The 18,928-nt window shown below is 34.6% G+C and overlaps 3 protein-coding genes across 11 annotated transcripts; 1 reads left to right on the forward strand and 2 right to left on the reverse strand.

Moving 5' to 3' along the window:
* The first annotated feature begins 165 nt into the window (after positions 1 to 165).
* On the forward strand, positions 166 to 4,648 carry Ntf-2 (nuclear transport factor-2). Of its 4 annotated transcripts, none has more exons than XM_034326356.2 (5): positions 166 to 562; positions 643 to 714; positions 875 to 973; positions 1,442 to 1,599; positions 2,381 to 4,648. In XM_034326356.2, exons 1-4 carry the CDS (start codon positions 455 to 457, stop codon positions 1,553 to 1,555), a joined length of 393 nt encoding a protein of 130 aa, XP_034182247.1. In that variant the 5' UTR covers positions 166 to 454; the 3' UTR covers positions 1,556 to 1,599; positions 2,381 to 4,648. The 4 variants fall into 4 exon arrangements, 3 of the variants coding, with proteins under 3 accessions (XP_034182247.1, XP_034182246.1, XP_034182245.1); XM_034326355.2 differs by having other exon boundaries at positions 170 to 562; positions 1,442 to 1,562; XR_013065237.1 differs by lacking the exon at positions 1,442 to 1,599 and having other exon boundaries at positions 215 to 562; positions 2,381 to 2,572; positions 2,631 to 4,648.
* On the reverse strand, positions 2,704 to 5,258 carry Hpd (4-hydroxyphenylpyruvate dioxygenase). The gene is made up of 13 exons (XM_034326346.2): positions 5,146 to 5,258; positions 5,046 to 5,072; positions 4,905 to 4,967; positions 4,705 to 4,809; positions 4,475 to 4,600; positions 4,323 to 4,412; positions 4,152 to 4,252; positions 4,009 to 4,086; positions 3,699 to 3,933; positions 3,494 to 3,616; positions 3,290 to 3,406; positions 3,023 to 3,165; positions 2,704 to 2,919 (listed from the first exon to the last, which is right to left on the reverse strand). Exons 1-12 carry the CDS (start codon positions 5,146 to 5,148, stop codon positions 3,091 to 3,093), a joined length of 1,143 nt encoding a protein of 380 aa, XP_034182237.1. The 5' UTR covers positions 5,149 to 5,258; the 3' UTR covers positions 2,704 to 2,919; positions 3,023 to 3,090.
* Positions 5,259 to 5,420: 162 nt separating this feature from the next.
* HPS4 (Hermansky-Pudlak syndrome 4 protein) lies at positions 5,421 to 12,497 on the reverse strand. Of its 6 annotated transcripts, XM_034326322.2 has the most exons (10): positions 11,340 to 11,559; positions 11,122 to 11,242; positions 10,739 to 10,973; positions 10,245 to 10,475; positions 10,063 to 10,157; positions 9,912 to 9,981; positions 9,671 to 9,838; positions 8,273 to 9,607; positions 7,977 to 8,203; positions 5,628 to 7,708 (listed from the first exon to the last, which is right to left on the reverse strand). In XM_034326322.2, exons 3-10 carry the CDS (start codon positions 10,967 to 10,969, stop codon positions 7,534 to 7,536), a joined length of 2,532 nt encoding a protein of 843 aa, XP_034182213.2. In that variant the 5' UTR covers positions 10,970 to 10,973; positions 11,122 to 11,242; positions 11,340 to 11,559; the 3' UTR covers positions 5,628 to 7,533. The 6 variants fall into 6 exon arrangements, with proteins under 6 accessions (XP_034182209.2, XP_034182213.2, XP_034182210.2 ...); XM_034326318.2 differs by lacking the exons at positions 11,122 to 11,242; positions 11,340 to 11,559 and adding an exon at positions 11,901 to 12,497 and having other exon boundaries at positions 5,421 to 7,708; XM_034326319.2 differs by lacking the exons at positions 11,122 to 11,242; positions 11,340 to 11,559 and adding an exon at positions 12,111 to 12,496.
* Positions 12,498 to 18,928: the final 6,431 nt, after the last annotated feature.

An 18,928-nucleotide genomic window follows, 5' to 3' on the forward strand; every position in this document is an offset into this window, starting at 1 on the left:
AATTCGAATGAAGTTTGACGAAATTGTTTTTCACAGAGAATTTCAATCAAAGCTACCTCAGCTGTTACTAAAAGAAAACAGAAACATTATTTTTTTCTTAAAAACTGTGTTCTGTAGTTTAAGAAACAAGAGAGAAATAATTTTTTACATTTTTAAAAATTCAATTTGCGAATGAGTAATAACTTGTTCCCAGAAAAGTGTGCACAATTGTTGTCAAACATCCAAACTTTTCGAGAGTTCGAGAATAGTCCCAACGATATCGTCGATATATCGAAATGGTCGGCATAAGTAGCTTCCTGCTCGCTTGTGTCTCACACGAGGGATGTTAAGAGGCATTATTTTACTCTTATTGCAAAATTTTTTCTAAGAACAAAAGTGTCGAACGCTTAGATCATTAAAAAAGACTGATATCATTAATATCGAATAGTGGGTGTTATCATAATAAGTTAGCGTAATGGCATTAAACCCTCAGTATGAAGTTATTGGGAAGGGTTTCGTGCAGCAGTATTATGCGCTGTTTGACGACCCTGCTCAAAGACCAAGTTTAATAAATATGTATAATGTAAGTTTCTAATGTTCGAAGTTGTGCTTATTTACTGTGAGGACTGTGTTTTGCATATTCATTCACTATTACGTTTACAGACCGAGTCATCTTTCATGACGTTTGAAGGTTTACAAATACAGGGTGCTATTAAAATAATGGAAAAATTAAGTGTAAGTACCTGTGATAAATAAGAAAATATGTATTACTTTTATAATATAGCAGCTATAATTCCTTTTTAAAAAGTATTGTTTAGGTTAAGATTTATGTTGTATACATAAATGAATGTTAATAGTCAGTCTTAATTATTAAATTTCAATTTTTAACTTTCAGAGTTTAACGTTTCAAAAAATTAATCGGATAATAACTGCTATTGATTCACAACCAATGTTTGATGGTGGAGTACTCATTAATGTTTTAGGAAGGTTGCAGGTAAGGAAAATAGTTTTTCTATATTATAGTTGTAATATGAATGAATAAATGTATTCATACAGAAGTATATAAAAACTTAAGGCATATATACATAGTAAGAATTTAATACAACTGAAATGCTGTATCTTTTGATGTGTTCAAAATTCTTGTTCCAATTAGTTCAGTAATTTAATTTTATATGATGCTGTTGCCCTGTTAATGTATTCTTAAAGCAAAATGAAATTTTGGCTTCAGTATTTCTTGGTTAAATTGTTTGTTACATTGTTGTACATTATGTTTGTCCATATATTATATTTTATTGGCTGGACATGATACACAAATGTGTACTGTACTGCCTTACATTTTTTGTGCTGCCATATGAAGATAGAGATTGAGCTATGACTAATGTCCAGCAACAATCTCTCTATATACCTCCGCAAAGAAGATGAAATAAGAAAATTGAGTCAGTGATTGTTGATGATTGGGCAGACTGATGAGGATCAGCCTCATGCATACATCCAGACATTTGTCCTGAAGCCAATCGGCACCAGCTTTTACGTGCAGCATGACATCTTCAGACTTGCTCTGCACGACACCGTTTAGGCGTCAGGTATTGATATTCCATTGGTCTTCGTACCATGGTACAGGCAAGCTAAATTCTAATTTTTAGTCTCTGAAATTGCTTGATATTTGCTAGTATGCCTGTTTGTTATTAACTTTAATTTAAATATGTATTTTTGGGAATATTGCTTTTTTGTATGCTATAATTTGTTTCTGAAAAGAAACTTCTTGCACCAGTCAATAATAAATGTTGCACCCAAATGTCTCTTTTGTCTTAAGAAATTACCCATATCTAATTAAGTGTTTACATATCATTAATCATATGTATTTATTAAGGGTTTGATTAATCATAACTCAGTGTACTGCTTATTATGCAGAACAAAATCTTAAATTGCTGAACTGACTGGAATGAAATTAATTATTTTAATTTGTTTCTACAAAAGTTTAATATGTGTAATATATTGATAGTTTAATCTTTTTATGATATAAAGTACTAAAGTACTCTGATATATTTATCTTATACATGTAATAGACAAGTTTATTATAATTGTATATAAACTTGAAACATGAGATTTTTGGATTAAATTTTATAACTTGGTAAGTTTATCCTGTATAACATACATTTTACTTGTTATGTTTTTTATATCTCAGACAGCATTTGTATAATTTTTGCATGACTGTTAATAAAATAATTGATTACAGTCCACTACAATCTACCTTATATTTATATATTTTTACATACAATCAATTTGGTTTAACTGCTGCATATGAAGTTCATTTTATGCAGGGTGTACAAATTGAATATTTTTAAATATATTTACCTTCATAATATTTATTCTAATAACGTATCTGTTAAATCTGTTACAGGCAGATGAAGATCCACCACATGCCTTCTCACAGATTTTTGTGCTGAAGCCACTGGGGAATTCATTCTTTTGCCAACACGACATTTTCCGCCTAGGCATTCATGATAGCGCGTGAAGGAAAATTGTCTGCAAGTTCACCATGGTTAATAGCAGACAAAAATCTGAACCATGGACTCCCCAGAGATTGAAATAAGTGAGCTACTTTTTCCTTAATATCCTTTGTCAATCACATATTATTCCATTTTTTCTAGATATTGCAATTTTTATATAAAAAGAAACAAATATCCGCTTATATCTTGGCCACAAAATAAGAAACAGGAGAGCATTAAAAATAAACAGTTTAATAATTGCCTTGCTTTCCTCATTCTTTTAAATACGCCTGTTGTTGATTACATGATTACGATATTATACCGAAATAACATGTTATGTAATCTTTGATTTTGATGGTCGACTATCGTGCTTCGAATTGTGTTATTACATATTTTCTCTTCATGCTGTATGTATTTTTGTAAAATAGATGCTGGCCACTAAATACAACATCTAAAAATAATATTGTGATGTTAGCTTCCATTTTGCAGTAAGCAATAAGATTTTTAATATAAATTGAAAGTAATAGAAAATAGTTCAACATTAAAATTATTACATAAAATTATTAAATGCAATAAATATGCATAATTCTATGTAGTCTTAAAGTGATTATCTAGTTATAATTTATAAGTTGCCGCGTTTAGCTTGTTCCATTTCAATAGCTTCAAACAGTGCTTGGAAATTTCCAGCTCCAAATCCCTATAACAGAAATAAATAAAGTCAATATATTTTTAATAGGCTTAATTTTGAACGATTATTAATAAGTTTTAAATTATAATAAAAATACATACTTTAATTTTATATTACTAGTTATAATACTTACATTGTGATTGTGCCTTTGAATAACTTCTATGAAAAGAGTCGGTCGATCTTGCATGTTTTTAGTAAATATTTGTAAAAGATATCCATTCTCATCGTAGTCAATTAAAATTTTCAATTTCTAAAAGCGTAATATTGAAAAGTTCAGTAATAATTATAAGTTTTTATTAATGTTATTTTACGTGTGTTTCATTTTTAATCTTCTTGCCTGAAGTATATTAAGATCTTCTAAAATTTTTACACCACTGTTCTTCAAACGATTTCTTAACATGTCGTAATAAGTATCCGGTACATTCAGGAATTCCACACCTCTGGCTCGTAGATTTTCTATCTGAAAAATGAACACATTTCATAGCATCAAAAATCCGTTTCGTTTACAGATCGATGAGAATGTTATTAAGAATGTAATTTACAGCTGTGATTATATCATTTGTATTAAGAGCAATATGTTGCACTCCTGCTCCTCCATAGTATTCAACATATTCCTGTATTTGAGATCGCTTTTTGCCAGGAGCAGGCTCATTGATAGGCATTTTTACTGTCTCTTCCCAATTTGTCATAACGATAGACCGTAGGGCAGAATATTCAGTATGCAATTGAGTATCATCTACCGACCAGAATCGGTGAAACTGTAAACATCGTTCATACCTAAAATCAGACAAGTTTTTATGCAAATAGCGTCCACCTTCCTCAGTTTTTCAAATCTTCCATCACTTTATATACCATTTTGCGACGGGTTCCATTTCTTTGTCAGGTTGATTACCAACAATATGATCCACAAAATTTAATCCAACTTTTGGTCTAAAAATGATAAAATTATTAAGTACTCGTTCACGAGTATAATTTACTTCAAGTGTTTTACATACAAATTCTTGAGAAGCGTATCTTTCTCTAGTTTTTGATATCCTGGCAGGAAAAATCCTTTGTACTTCGATCTGTCTATGAGGGTATGATAGGTATCTCCGTACTAGTAAATAAAGCATAATATTTATTAAAATTATTTATATTTATGTATTCTCTTTGTACAGTATACTTACAGTTTTTATTGTAGCTAATTTTACAGTACCATTCTCGTCCCTTTCTTCCCATATATCTTTAATTACTTTTGCTCCTTTCTCTTTTGCGATCTGTAAAATATATAATTGTTATATTCTTTAGCTATATAAATTTGTTTCTTTGTTTTACATACTTTTACAATGGTCTCTATATCCTCAACGTTGAGGGCAATATCACGGACACCATCACCGTGTCTGGAGAGATGACTTGCCATCTCTTTGTTATCAGGTTCATAAGCTGATTCAAATACAAAAATAATCTGTAAATGATATATTCATTAAATAAAGTACTTTTTTATACATCATTTTATACATGATTAAATTATAATATTAACTAATACGAAACCTATGACTTTTAGTGTACCTGATTTTGTTTCACAACATGACCTGCAATTTGTCTTGAACCAGTTTCTAAACCACGATAGCCATAAGGTTCAAAACCTAGTCTAGTGCAATAAAAACTGGCAGCCTAAAACGATAAATACCTCTTGAAATATTTAGCTACTTGTATAATCAAACAGGTGTTATCAGATGATTAGTAATAATCAATAATCAATAAATTACCTGCTTTGCATTTCCAACCCAGAATTTAATGTGATCAAAGCATAGAAACTTTCCACCCAAGGGCTAAAAATCCAAAGTCACATTAATGAGAAATATGTTCAGTGAGATACTATTGGATTTATAATTATGTAGTCTATTTACCTTTGGTCCTTTATCCGTATATGTGGTCTGAAAGGAAATATAACAATTTACTGAATGAAATAATAATTCCAAGTTTAACAACAAATTATCGTTTCCTTACCATGTTGGATATCCACGAAAACCAAAGTGCAGTTAGTCAAAGATCTGTTTTTTAATGATTCATAATCTCAGGTGCGTCTCGCTTAAATATCCGCGCATCAAAATTAACTATCCATATCCTGATCAGTGATTGGTTGATCGTGGAGGCTTGTTTTCTATCACATTCTTCTAGAATTGTGAAACGCAAATCAGCTGTATAATATTATCATTTTTAGCGAGCAGGTTTCTCAGGGCTGCTACGACACGATCATTTGATCTTCTCCCGATTGTGGGCTCGTCTCTGAAATTACCACATACTAAGGTCATTTCTTTAATCAAACTTTAGTAGATTGATTATTAAAAGTTTACCTTTTCTTCTTATTAAACAGTGAGGTCTCTTCTATGAAACAATCAGATATTTCATTTAGTTTGTTATTTATTAAAGATACAGATTGCAACATTAATAACTTAATTTTAAATACATTTGTAATAAAAATACTTCTAGGTAAATGTATCTGAGATGAAGAACTGTATTCTGATGCTTTAAAATTATTGATGCAATGAATTCATATGGATAAATGTTGTTTACCCATAAAATGTTTTTTCAATTGCAGGAAAAGACAAGTAAATTTTAGCTTTATTTAGCTTTATAATAATCAACAAAACAAGATATTAATTTTACATTGGATTACAAAAAATCAAAGGTTCTGCAATATTTATTTCATATTAAATGTATGCAGAAGACTAAGTTCAGAAAAGCAGTTTAGAATGTCCTGTTCCTGGTAAACTTTCCATTGATCGGGGCTTATCATTTTGAATAATAAAACACGATTGGCCGTGCGTCACCGCGTGATTCTTGTTTAATAGACGGGTTTTTAATGTAAATAGCTCGTGAAATGAAACGTGTGCTCTGCGTGATATAAACATATTAACAAACTGGCAGAAGCAGGAGGCTCGTCCCGATTGATTTTCATCATCATCGAGGTCAAGAAAGAAAAACGGCACAACGACTGCAGGATCTCTAGTTAATATACTTAAGTTATACATTATTTATATTTCACGTAAATAAGATTTTTAAAAAGTTTAATTATGACTTGTACTACACGTGGATTAATATCTATGATTTCCCTTCGGTTTGGATTGTTTTCAATTGAATGAAACATTTTAATCTGTTAGATTGAGTTTAATTTTGCTACAGAAATAATGTTTCTGGTAACATGTTAGATGACTAGATTAGATGATTGAAATGTATACTCAGTGATATCATAGATTAGAAATTATGCATTTTTAATACATAAAATATAAATCCACATTTATATAACACTGAATTATTAGAAAGTTAAACAATACTTAACAATCATTACACCTATTCGTTATACGAATTTTTACTGATAATAACACAATCTTAAATACATAAATAAATTATTTAATTAATGCTAAATATCACTTAATTTGGACGTAGTAGTACAATACTATAATGTTGTTTATTTTTTCTAAGACATCTAAAGCTTAGAATTGAAAAAGCATTGTCACATCATGCTATTCTATTGCAACTTTAGGTATTGCATAACTTTGAAACCATACATAATAAAAATCACTTGTTTCTATTATAAACAATCTAAGAGTAAAATATATAATTTGCATTCAGCGAGTTAACTAAGAATTTTTGATATTATTTTTATATGATAGTGATATTGCCAATAATTAATATGAACATTTTAAGTAATGCCTTTAGTAAAACGCGTAACATTTCATATTAAAATACACTTTTCTATAGACAAGAAAATAGAAATGCCTTAATACCAGTTTTATTATGTATGGTTGGTACATGTAAATCTTTTTGATTACAGCCAATTCTTAAATTATTATACCGAGTAGGGTGTTTTCTTCGTTACAAAAATATGCGTAGAATATTCGACAATACTTTTACTATCGACATGTCGCGATTCATTTTTGTGATATTAGTTGATTAAATTAATAGATTGTTGGTTATTATTTTAGTTTTTGCAAAGATATGAAAATTTGAACTTATCGTTTCTTACTCATGATGTGGACATTTTAAATAAATATGATACTATCTATATATACATTAGAATGTATACATGATATCTATGCACGATTATTTGAAAGTTATCACTATAGTAATAAAAATTCAACTACTGTTACATGCTAATTACTAAATGCAGGAATTCGTTCTCGTTTTGAATACCATTTTAAAGAGAATGTTCCTATAATTATTAAGTAATGAATTCGAAAAATTCACCTATTACTATACGCAAAAAATATGTACAAAATGTGATGTATCATATCATTAATTTGGCATGCCATAATGTACAATAAACACAATATTAAATGAAATAAATTAATTTGGAATGATATTGTTATGTAGATATTTGTAGACAATTGTAATTTATAATAATACAATCCCGTGATCTCTTTCTAGTCTACGTTTTGCTTTAAGAGATACAATTCCCATTAAATCTGCAGGAGTCGGAAGTCCTCCAGAGGTATTTGGAGCCACCGCTTGTTGATAAAATACCTCTATGTTTCCGCACTGGTTACCATAAACAACAGTATCTTCCGTTCTAATTAATTAATAAAATATACTCGTATTGAAGCATTAATATAAACAATATTTGGTAAAGTTAAAACTTTGTAAACAAATAAATAGTTAATAATAAGTATGTAACAAAGAGAGAGTAAAACTACATTGCATTCTCTTATAATTTGATCAAGTTTTAAAATATCAAACATTAGGCAAAAGAATATAAATAGGTCTACTAAAATAAATGAAAGCTGTCATATGCAAAATTAAATTGATTTAAATGAGTCATCTAATGTCTATAGAATTACCTGACAATGATATCCGTGAGGTTACTAGCATGCTTGAATCTATCATGAAGACAAGAAACAATGTCCAACTCAGTGACACCCCAAAGTCCAGAACGATGTATCGTATCCCATTGGGGATCGATGCTTAAAATACTATATAATTCTTTATTTTCATTCGATGGCATAGGTTCTAGACATTGCTGCAATCTTGCTTCAAGTTTTCCTAACGTACTTACACAAGTTTGCCACTGTAATACATATTATTACATTAAAATAATTATTATTCATAAATGCATTAAAACATAAAATATACTTACAAGAAAGTGTATAAGATCAGGGTTATTGGCAGTTCCATTTTCCATTAACAATACTAATACCATGTTTTGATGTCCACAAAGAAATAATTCTGTTTTCTCAAGACAAACTTCATTTTTAGAGGTGGTCATCCAATCTTCTTCGAGTTCATCATCTCCTTCACTACCAGTTTCTTTATTGACTGCTTCTAATTTTTGCTTGATCAATTGATTTGTTGTTGAAAATCCAGACAGATCACGAAACTCGCTAGGAGTAGTTTCTCTACTACAAAAACCGCTAGTTTTCTCATCAGCAAGTAAACTAAGTTTGGACATAAGTGGTGTTAACTGTAAACCGTCTAATTTTTTCTTCTGAAGGAAGTCGTACGAATTACCACATTCTGATGTTGATTTTCGTCTATCATCGTTGTCAGTAACATTGAGTGGTTTCAAAGGAAGACTCATCGATCTACGATAAGTTTCCTGTTTCGTTTTATTACTTAATTTAACATCATGAGAATTACCTGGATTTTCAGAATTATCACTAGTTATCGTATCACAGTTGTTCGTTATATTCTTCGCGTTACTATCTTTCGTTATACTCGCTAAAAAGTCATTATGATTCACTAAATAGTTTTGATCATCTTTAAGTTCTTCATAATGTGAAGATATGTATTGCTCGTATAGAGATTGAGATACTGGTAATCCATCGCATCGAAATACAGGATAACAAGGATCGGTAATCGTATGAAACTGCTTTTTATACAAAGGTTTCTTTCGGGGGGAAGATTCAGGGGACACACTAGTTTTCGTTTGTGGTAAGCCTAAACCGTATGTCCTAACTGATATACGATTAGAGTAGAAATTTGTAGATGATTCTAAATCATGCATACTTAAACTCTTTTTATTGAATTCTTTCCTTTTCAATAATTTCTCTTTTGCTGTTTCGTTTCGTAATTTATTTAAACGTTTACATCTAAGGGCTTCCTTAACAACGTCTGGAATATCATCAACATTTGTCCTTACTTCTTTCTTTTCATCTTCTGTTTCACCGTTTGTCTCTTCGTTTGTATTACATATCAGCATCGCATTACCGTGTAATACTCTATTAATATCTTTTAAAGGTGTAGAACAAACGCTTGGTGTTAAAGGATTTGCACACTTAGGACGGTCTGATTTACTTTCCTGTTTGCGTTTAACCGGAGAATTGTAAGTTGTAAGTGGAACGGAAGGTACATAATGGTTATTATCGTTATACTGTGACGAATCTAATTCTGCTTCTTCAGGTACGGTAAAAATACGAGAAGTGTCACGTTTCATCCCGGACAAAGGTAATTCCTTAGCATTTTTGGACATAGTCTAAACAATTTAATCGTTTTATTATTACTTGATTATTGTAATTTAATTTTAATACTTGCTTACCTTTCTTTGTAAGATTTTCTTTGAAGCGGAATCCAGATAAGAACTGTAATATCGTTCATTATTTGCTTCTTGTAAAAGTTTTGTGAATTGTTTCTGTTCAACATACACTCTCATTAATTGCACCCCAACAGGTAAGTGAAATTCTGTTAATATTCTCTCTGCAGGTGCCTAAGAACCAAATTTTTATATGAGATACAAATAATTAAAGAAAACTTTTTTATATTATATAAGTGCCATGTACCTTTATTCTATACGGATCGGTTATAACAATTTGTTTGGTCAAATCAGGACTCAATTGAGTAGCAACTACCCTAAAATGTTGACACATTAAGGTTTCCAGAATTAAAAGAAAATTACTAATTTTTAAATGATTAACATTTTATATAACTTACTTATTGTTATAGAAGAGTGCACCACCAATAATACCATTAGTCTCTTGACAATATTGCAATACTTGAATTGCCTCTAAAAATATATTACTAGCACTCTGAGAAAAAATATAAAATTAGTTTGTGATATAAAAAGCAGTATAATCAATGAAATAAGAATAAAATTAATACTACAGTTTACTTACCTTTGGAAGTTTAATGATGGGAATGTTAGAAAAAAGATTGGCACTATATTGAAGAATTGGCAAATATGTTTCAAACATTTGATATAACTTTTCTGTAAATTTATTTCTGTCATTATTAAATGATTCTAATATTTTATTAAGATCACAATGAAAAAATTGTAGCAATGATTCCAGAGTGTTTGCACGCCTTTCTAGAACCCAATCATGAATATTCCTATCAGTTCCTACTGCCTACAAAGTAATAAACAATGAAATATATGTGCTAAATATTATTTCATGCTAACAAATGATACATTAAGCAATGAGAAAGATACCGTATTTCATTCATTCGGAGTATTATTCACTGATAATTGTAACAGCTTTAGTAGATAACCACTACTATCAAATTACACTATACATATAGTACATTTTGCATTGTATATTTGGAGATTACTCAATGGAAGTTATATTTATTGAAAGCCAATAGTTTCAGATAATTATAATAATATACTTACAAGTATGTACTGTCCAAATTTCTTCAGTACAAATTTTCCTCCCTGTAATGTAATTGATTTTGGGGCAAAAAATGAAGTAGTAAGAAATTGATTAACAGCCATCAATTGACCTGCTAGGGCTAGCCTTTGGGTAAGAGATACCCATGCTGGATGGAAGTACATAACTGCTTCTGCAGGATCATCATCTTCTTTACAACACCTTGCAGTGTCATAGACAAATACTATCATCATTTCTCTAAAAAACAAACAAAAATTCAGAAATAATGTAACTTACTAATTGCATACTTTATTTATTTATATAAATATTTAAGGAGTAATTACATAACATAGTATCCATAGGAAATAAAATAAGACATCTTTTACTAATTAATGAAATAGCTTACCCAGAAATAATTGAGAAAAATGTTTTATGCACAATTGTGAAAGTTTATCAATGTTCATTTTTAGAAAATAACAGACATATTAATGTCTGTAACCTGCTTTGATTCTGATATACGAACAAGTCTATGAAGTAAACAATTTGTGAAGAAGAAATTACTGATTAGCTGCACTACTAACCGATAACAAAATAAATAAGATAAGATTACAGTTTAGAACCCACCTTCTATAACCATTTTGTTATTACATTAGGATTTGTTGTGTATACATTCATTCTAAGAATACATAATACTATGATTAAGGTAACAGGTTCTTCCAGTTTGCCATTGCTGATTTAATCAGTGATCAATGATTAAATATAGATTTCAGTTGGTCTAATCTTACAAATTATATTTCCTTTTATTTTAAAAAGCAGATAATATAGTAAGTAATATAAGAAGGAATTTTTTGCTTTGACAAAATTTATGTTACACTTTGATAGTATTTTATTTATACTTATATAAATTGTGTACATTATTTAGGCATATGTGAAGAAGTTGGAAACTAATTAAATACTCTAGATTACCAAATATTAATATAACATATGTACTACAAAATAGTTATATTGTAAATATGTACATGCATGAACTAATATAAATGCTACATAACATTTGAAAATAAAATATTAACATTACTTGAACTGATAGGACACAAATACTATTCTACTCAAAATATAAAACAGGTGGATTAAATTATAGGTGAACATAAATTAGTTAATTACACATATATGTAACGTTAAACTCACACCAACTTAAAATCAGCATTTTCTTTAATAAAAATTAATGATTTAAAGAGAGACATGCCGGCGAAAAAGGAAGCGGTGAAACAAGTGTAACAACGATAGAGTAACAGTATGCAGCGTGGTATAGTAAACAAAGCATTATCGTTAAATTAAAGATGCACTTTCTATGCTGCTATAATTAGATAAGGCTAAGGTTACGCAATATGATCGTACTTTGCCATGGTGACTGTTTACGATTCAGTATATCGAGGCTGAGACTTCAATTCCAATTGTCAGTTGTCAACTTGTGTTCCTTTCGTTTTTTCGTTCGTTATAACGCCGATTTTTTGCTATGTTCTTACCGTCGCTCAAGATAATACTGAGCGTCGTGAAAAATGCACTTCGACGGAAATGCACTTTCCTGTTATGTAATATAAGATCTGAGCCATAATAATCTTGATTTTCAATCACAATGAATAGAGCCGCTCCTTCTCCTTTACCGCCATGCTGATATCGATCTTCTTTGTATACAACCACGGACAAGATACGGGATAGACCAATTTATCTAAAGCATTTTTCTGTCGCTCTATCCCTCAGGATTATAGAGTTTCCTTCTGTATTGGTTGAGACTAACATTGCATTCGGTGCTACAGATAAAGAAAGACTGGACGCGTCTTTTTTCCCGCGGGGTTTCAGACACCCCCAAATGAGTTGCCAACTTACCGACCACAGTCGGTAAGTTACCGTACAACTTTTGAAAACCAGGTCGGTAAGTTGTCGAGTAGTTTCAGCCGTTTTTGTATAGAGGGCGTTGAAGTCGAATTTCAAAAAATATTTAATTTATGGCGGTCTTTGGAGAATACAAGTTTGCGAAACAACTATTTTAATAATTATTATTCGATCTTATGCTTGCACTGTACATTTCTTATCTTATTCATTGACCATTAGATAACACGAACAGCACTATTTTCCAAGAGCACGTTGGATTATATTCACGGCACATTAAATTAACTACTTAATGATAGTTACAACATATTAATTACGTCAAGGAGATAGATAATCTAATCAGAGGAACAGTTTAATTATGAAAAAGTGGTAATTTACAGTTCTAGTTGTTACTTTTAATATGCATTCGCAATTGCTTTGGTAATAAGGCGATTTAATCTATCCTACACCTCATAGAATTTTATATCCATAGTTAAATTAATACGATTATGATTTTTTATTTAGAAGCATTTACTAAAAACGAAATATTTTCAATTGCATATAGAGGATATCTGAAAAAAATCTTGAACGAGCAACCACGAAGGCATAACGTTGCAAATCCTCTGAGTAATAGAGACTGTCGCTTTTCCATAGAGCCTCGAGTGGTTCCATTTATAAAGATATAACAGGAAGGCACTTTGAGGTGGGAAAATCCGCTTACGACGCAGATTCTGTTGCAACTTTGGCTAAAGCTTCCTTAAGTGGTTACGGCGCTTTGGCTTTGTGTCCCGCGGCTTTCCGGATCCTGCTGGAGTACCGGAAATAAAGCTCCATCAAAGTGTATCGTATCTGTTTCCATCAGAGTACCTCGTTTCCTTTTTCTCAGATAATTTCAAAATACCTTCGTTCGATTATTGATTCAAGAAAAAAGAAAAAAAAAGAAAAGAAAAAGAAAGAAAATGTATCATAGGAATTGATGATACTTTTGGCGATGTCTAAATTTCAACCACTCGAATGATCTCGAGCGGAGAACCACGCGGGAATGGCAAGGATATCGTGTATTCGTCTCCAACTAAATTTCGCCTCTACGAGGTGGTTAGGGGATGCACACTCTGTGGCTGGGTTTGTTACCCTCTGTCTCGGTGCCTCTCTCCACCCCTTCAGCCGCAATGGCATTAAAATTACCAAGGAAATTCAATTCCCAGTTGGAAATGTATCGCGCACGTGTAGGTCATACTCGTATAGACGATGCTGAGGGTAACATAGGTAAAGGACAGGGACGGCAAAACTGGGTTCCAACGAATTCGTTCGAACATATTGTATCTTAAAACAAACAAAGAAATTGATACATTGTGCGTTAACATAAGTTGCCATAAGTAGTATAGATTATTAAGAAATAATCTATTTTATCATTGATCAGTATGGTGGTGATTGGTACCCGAAATTTGATAGGATCGTATAATTAAAAGAAGAAATGAAAACAGAGTCTGAAATAAAATGAAAGTTTGTTCCTTGGTTAGATTTATTAATAAATTTGAAAATACTAAGGCAACAACTAGACGTCCCTGGTTAGAGCGATACAGAAAGGCGTATAACATACGGTGTATGAGTAGGTAGGCGAGAGCGAGCTCACCACGGATAGCTTAGGTTGGTTAGTTAGCGTGCAAGTACACGTATCAAAGGCACTCAGAATCCGAGCTTAACAAAGCCAGCTTTGGGTTTACCAAGCGTGTCACGTAGTACGTGGTATACCTTACCTGCTGGCGCTTCGCAAAACCTAAACCTCCTGTGGCCCGTCTAACTTTGGTCTTAATGCGTCAACAGGGGAAGGGATAAGTTTCTCAGGGGCCAATTAAAACTAATTATTCTCGTCGAGTGTGGCATCGGCTAACCGGGCCCAACCCTCCTACCCGATCGTTCATAATTGTGTACCGTGAATGGAAATCTAGTTAAATAGGAAATTGCATTAATAGCCTCCGTCTGCCTTTCCCTCGAACCACCGCACCGGTTATCTTATCCTTCTCAATTAACGATTTAACAACAACAATAATAATAATAATAATAAGAAGTAGAAGAAGTGCATCAAACTAATTGATTGCGAGTCAATTATTCTATCTGTCCGTCGGTGAATCATTATACTCCAGAAACGAAGAGCTCTTTTTTACCTCTATTTTCCTCTGGAATCATGATCATTAGACAGAAATTACGAAGCAAAAGATAGATGCCAGCGATGGCATCGTACTTCCGCGAGAGTATGTAACATAATAGCCGCCATAAGGTTGACTGAATTCGAAGCAGATTAGCGTGACGCGTTCAGGTACACGCTCGTATCGCAAATCGTCGAGATAGCATCTCGAATCCACAGGCGGACGGTGCTACTCTCGAACCGGCAGCAGGGACATCGAGAATTTCAAGCCAAATGTGCAACTAAGTAGCTACTTAGCTCCCATTTGACGGAGGGGATTGAGATCGCATTTGAATGGGGATTTTCATCCCGAATTGAGCCATTGTGCCGTTTTAAATCGGCCACCTGACGCCCTCTGACACGGCGTCGTTTGCCTTTACGCGTTTTTAAATACTCTTCTCTCTTTGTCACCGACGTCGATTCTATGAATTAGATAATTTCGAAAGAAAAAGCAGAACATCTAGCAGCTGTCTCGATCACTTTTTCCAAGCCACAGCGTCAATCTGCCCTGAAGCATAACTGCGCAATCTAATAGGCGGTTCCACGCCCAAAAAATTAGCTCAAATGAATAAATACGAGTCGACTGGATGGCAAAAGTATTGGCATTCTTTTTCCACTTGAAAGACGAATCTCCTGTCGACGGAACAATTACAATTTATTTCATTTTTCGATGATCAAAAGTGTACAGAGTAAAAGGAGATTACGTTTTAAACGTTCCTGGCGTTGTAATTCATTAAAAAAAGAAGGAGGATGGACGGTCCATGCGACGATAATTCGTCGAGGAACGGCGGATGTTTTGGCACCCCAACGCGCAGAAACGGTCACCCCTCTTGTAATACATGGCACCCCTCTATCTATCGAATTATTTTGATTCTGCGATAATTCAGCCAGCCTCGTACAGCATCATCCTCACTTCTTTTTGGGCCGCGAAGGGGAGAAAAGGTGATTCGAGGATTTTAATGGAAATTCGAAAACACGATAGAAATTCGTGCGCCAAGATTAGCAGGATTTATCGAACGATCGTAAAGCTTCGTCACGGTATTGAAAAGAGCTTCGATCTCTCGACGTTTCAATCGCTTCGTACGAACGTGAAACGATATTGTTTAACCCTTTGTTCGATCTTTGTGGATTCAGCTTGAAGATTTTCAGCGAGGCTATTTTTTTTAGAAATCAGGGACCGCGAACGTGTGCTCGTCAGCTTAGCACCCTTAGCGGAGTGAAACGCCATTAACGCGACTCGTCGGATCCTCTGGCCGTGTCGAATTTCTAAGACCCGATATTCCTGTGTAATTTTTGGAAAGCACACAGGATAATCCGTCGCGGGCCGGGCATTGTCGGTGGGAAATTGAATTTCGTCAATTAGATTTTCAGCGTTTACGGTTGGTTAGACCGTACAATGGGCCAAGTACGTTTCCTGGACAGCTGTGTCGAGTGTCCGCCTCGATACGCGCGCTCTTTTGCCGCGACACCACCCTCGGTGGCTCCGGCTGATTCTCGCATTATTATAATCTGGCCTCGGGCCTGATTTTACCGGATCACGAGGCCGTGTCTAATTCATTGTACTTCGAATCTCACGATTCGGCTAATTGGCAGAAATCTGTCGTGCCACGATCGGCGGTGAATCGATGGAGAACTTTCAGCGGGAAAAACAAGGGTTTCGAAAAGTGATTGAAATGCCTCGAAGAGACTCCCGGTGATTTGAATATTCCTCAGGGCTAATTTTCCACCGACAAAAGATGTTATTCCCGAATTCTCTTCGTTCCTCTTTAGACTTTACACCGTCGCGTCGTCCCTACGGGGAAAGCAAAGTTTCAACCCGCGACGAGCGTCTTGGTTAATCACTACAATTGATATTCCGTTGATATCACCGCCACCGAGTGACGGAGTAACGCGATAACGAAGTAACCCGATTAAAGGGAGCCTCTTATTGGCCCGTTCTCGCTCGTTCTCTTCAATCGAGTTACATGATTACCAGGAAGGGAGCGAGAGAAAGAGGACAGATCCTTTGGTGTTGGATACCCGGGCAAACGTCACAGGGAACGTGGAACAGTTCGGAAGAATCTTCAAACGATAAATAATTCTGATATTCACGAGATTCGTGACAAAGGGTGGACGTCGAGTCAGCGGAACGTTCGTTCCTCCTCTCTGACAGGGATTCGTTTAGCGAGCAAACGTATCGACGACTTCCGGCGAGCATGGTCAACCGGGCGAAGAGAGAATGAATACACGTCCGTGGACAGCTCGTACACGGTGGTTCGTCGAAGCGAAATCTGGAAAACCGCATCACGCAAGGGCGGTAGCAATACGGGCCGGTGATTTCCGACGTTAATCACATATTTGCGACAATAATGTTCTGTGTAAACGAGTATATTATATAATGACGAAATACACGGGAGGGAAAGAGAAGATCGCAAGCGTGTTCAGTGCAACATCCATGCCTTTCCGACTACTTAGCCGTGCATGTTCACGAATCGCTCGTTACGTGCAACTTCGTCCTCTTTCTACGTATGTCTTTGTATAACTCTTGTATACATTTGCTTTCTTGCCGACGTGTGTGGGTGGAGGATACTCACGGTCGCAGGAAACAGCGCATCATGGTAATAACCGTCATCAAACGACGACCACTTAGAACCAGGCCAGGTTCCTCGTGGAAAATTCGTCCTTTTACCACCGTTCGCGGAAACCGCGAATCCTTTGACGATAACCATCGATTTCGAACTAGTCGTTTCATTTTCTTGAAAAAATAGCCGAAAGTAACTAACTAAGACGTTTTCGCGTTAAACTCGCGTGCATCCGCGAAGTCATTAAACTTCAAAAAAATCTCGCGGCTTAATGGATGGGACGATTGGTTTAATTTCGTGTCAGTCGTATATTTTGTTATTCACGGTCGCAGGAAACAGCTTGTCACGGTAACAACCGTCATCGAAAACGATCGCTTTGTATGCACTCTGATTATTCGTGCAAAAGGAACGATAATATCTAGGCTGCGAAATTGAATGGCCAGGGAAGATACTGTTCGTTCGGTAACCGTGTCTGGTGACGTCCCGTTTCTGGGCCATTTTCTAATATTAGATTAAAGTATCGTCCGCTAACGAGCGTTCGTGACGGCGACACGGTATTAAACTGTCCGCGATATCCGCCGTTCGAGAAGGAAATAGGCAACGATACAAAAATCCTCGACAAAGAAGGAAGAATGGAAAAACATTCGTGGGTGGTGAAGAGAATGCAGAGAACAGGGGAGAGAAAAAAGAAGAGAAAGAGAGAGAGAGAGAGAGGGACGGATGGACAGACAGAGAAATTACAGCCGCATGCTGCGTTCAGGAAACGGCGCATTCTATTGTGCTTTTGTCATAGTTAAACTGTCAGGCCAATTTTGCGTCGAGCCAATTTATGCTCACGTGTCCCGATGTGCTCGCGATTCCCCGCCGCTCCGAAGTGGCACGTTATGCTGGACTGCATAATTTTGCAAAATTTTCTGCGCTCCAGAACGGGAAACGACGGTGAACCGGTTATCCGTCTTAACATTTCGCAATGTTTCCAATTGCCTTTGAAATTATCCAAAATCACTAACGACACCATGGGCGCGTGTCTCGTTGAAAGGGAGACAACGAGATGAAAGAAAAAAAAAAAAAAAAAAAAGATTCGAGGAATCATTACGATAATTTGCAGTTTAGCTTGGACGGTGTTGCGATTTCGGTCACGTACGAAACGAGGCGATTCGTTAAAATTCCACGAACCGGTTACATCGACTTAACGATCGGAGCTGCTCTCGAGCGGCTGGCAAATCGCAAGGGGACGGGCCGCGTCGGGCAATTAGCGTAATTAAATAATAATTGAAAGGAGAGAACGGTTGGTCGAGAGAAGCTAGTAACCGAACCACGCCCCGAGCATTCGTGATACGTCGACCAATCCGCCTGCACGATCGTTTCCTTTCCGACTCGTTTCGATCGCATAACTCTGTGACCGTATCCTTTAATCGTGCGATCCGCACGAACCGGCGTCGATACGTATCGATCTTTAATTTTTGCTTCTTCGCAAAATGAAAAATGAGAATTACTCGTCGCTGCGGTTTAGAAGCAGATCCCGTGGACGATCGAACGCATTAGAAATCGGTGGAAAATAATATCGAAGGCAACGATTTATCGCGACTCGGGCAGAATTT

Source organism: Osmia lignaria, chromosome 3 (genome assembly GCF_051020975.1).
Source record: "Osmia lignaria lignaria isolate PbOS001 chromosome 3, iyOsmLign1, whole genome shotgun sequence".
NCBI lineage: Eukaryota > Metazoa > Arthropoda > Insecta > Hymenoptera > Megachilidae > Osmia > Osmia lignaria.

What these genes read in the sequence shown, in the direction of transcription:
- Ntf-2 (XM_034326356.2), top strand. Translation starts at nt 455, where the DNA reads ATGGCATTAAACCCTCAGTATGAAGTTATTGGGAAGGGTTTCGTGCAG. An exon ending in GTTTAATAAATATGTATAAT is followed by an intron (nt 563 to 642) that starts GTAAGTTTCTAA and finishes TTACGTTTACAG; the next exon opens with ACCGAGTCATCTTTCATGAC. An exon ending in ATGTTTTAGGAAGGTTGCAG is followed by an intron (nt 974 to 1,441) that starts GTAAGGAAAATA and finishes ATGATTGGGCAG; the next exon opens with ACTGATGAGGATCAGCCTCA.
- Hpd (XM_034326346.2), bottom strand. An exon ending in ATACGGATAAAGGACCAAAG is followed by an intron (nt 4,968 to 5,045) that starts GTAAATAGACTA and finishes TTGGATTTTTAG; the next exon opens with CCCTTGGGTGGAAAGTTTCT. An exon ending in ATGGAACCCGTCGCAAAATG is followed by an intron (nt 3,934 to 4,008) that starts GTATATAAAGTG and finishes GTCTGATTTTAG; the next exon opens with GTATGAACGATGTTTACAGT.
- HPS4 (XM_034326318.2), bottom strand. Translation starts at nt 11,956, where the DNA reads ATGTCTCTCTTTAAATCATTAATTTTTATTAAAGAAAATGCTGATTTT. An exon ending in CCATCATTAAACTTCCAAAG is followed by an intron (nt 10,158 to 10,244) that starts GTAAGTAAACTG and finishes ATTTTTTCTCAG; the next exon opens with AGTGCTAGTAATATATTTTT. An exon ending in CCGATCCGTATAGAATAAAG is followed by an intron (nt 9,839 to 9,911) that starts GTACATGGCACT and finishes TTTGGTTCTTAG; the next exon opens with GCACCTGCAGAGAGAATATT.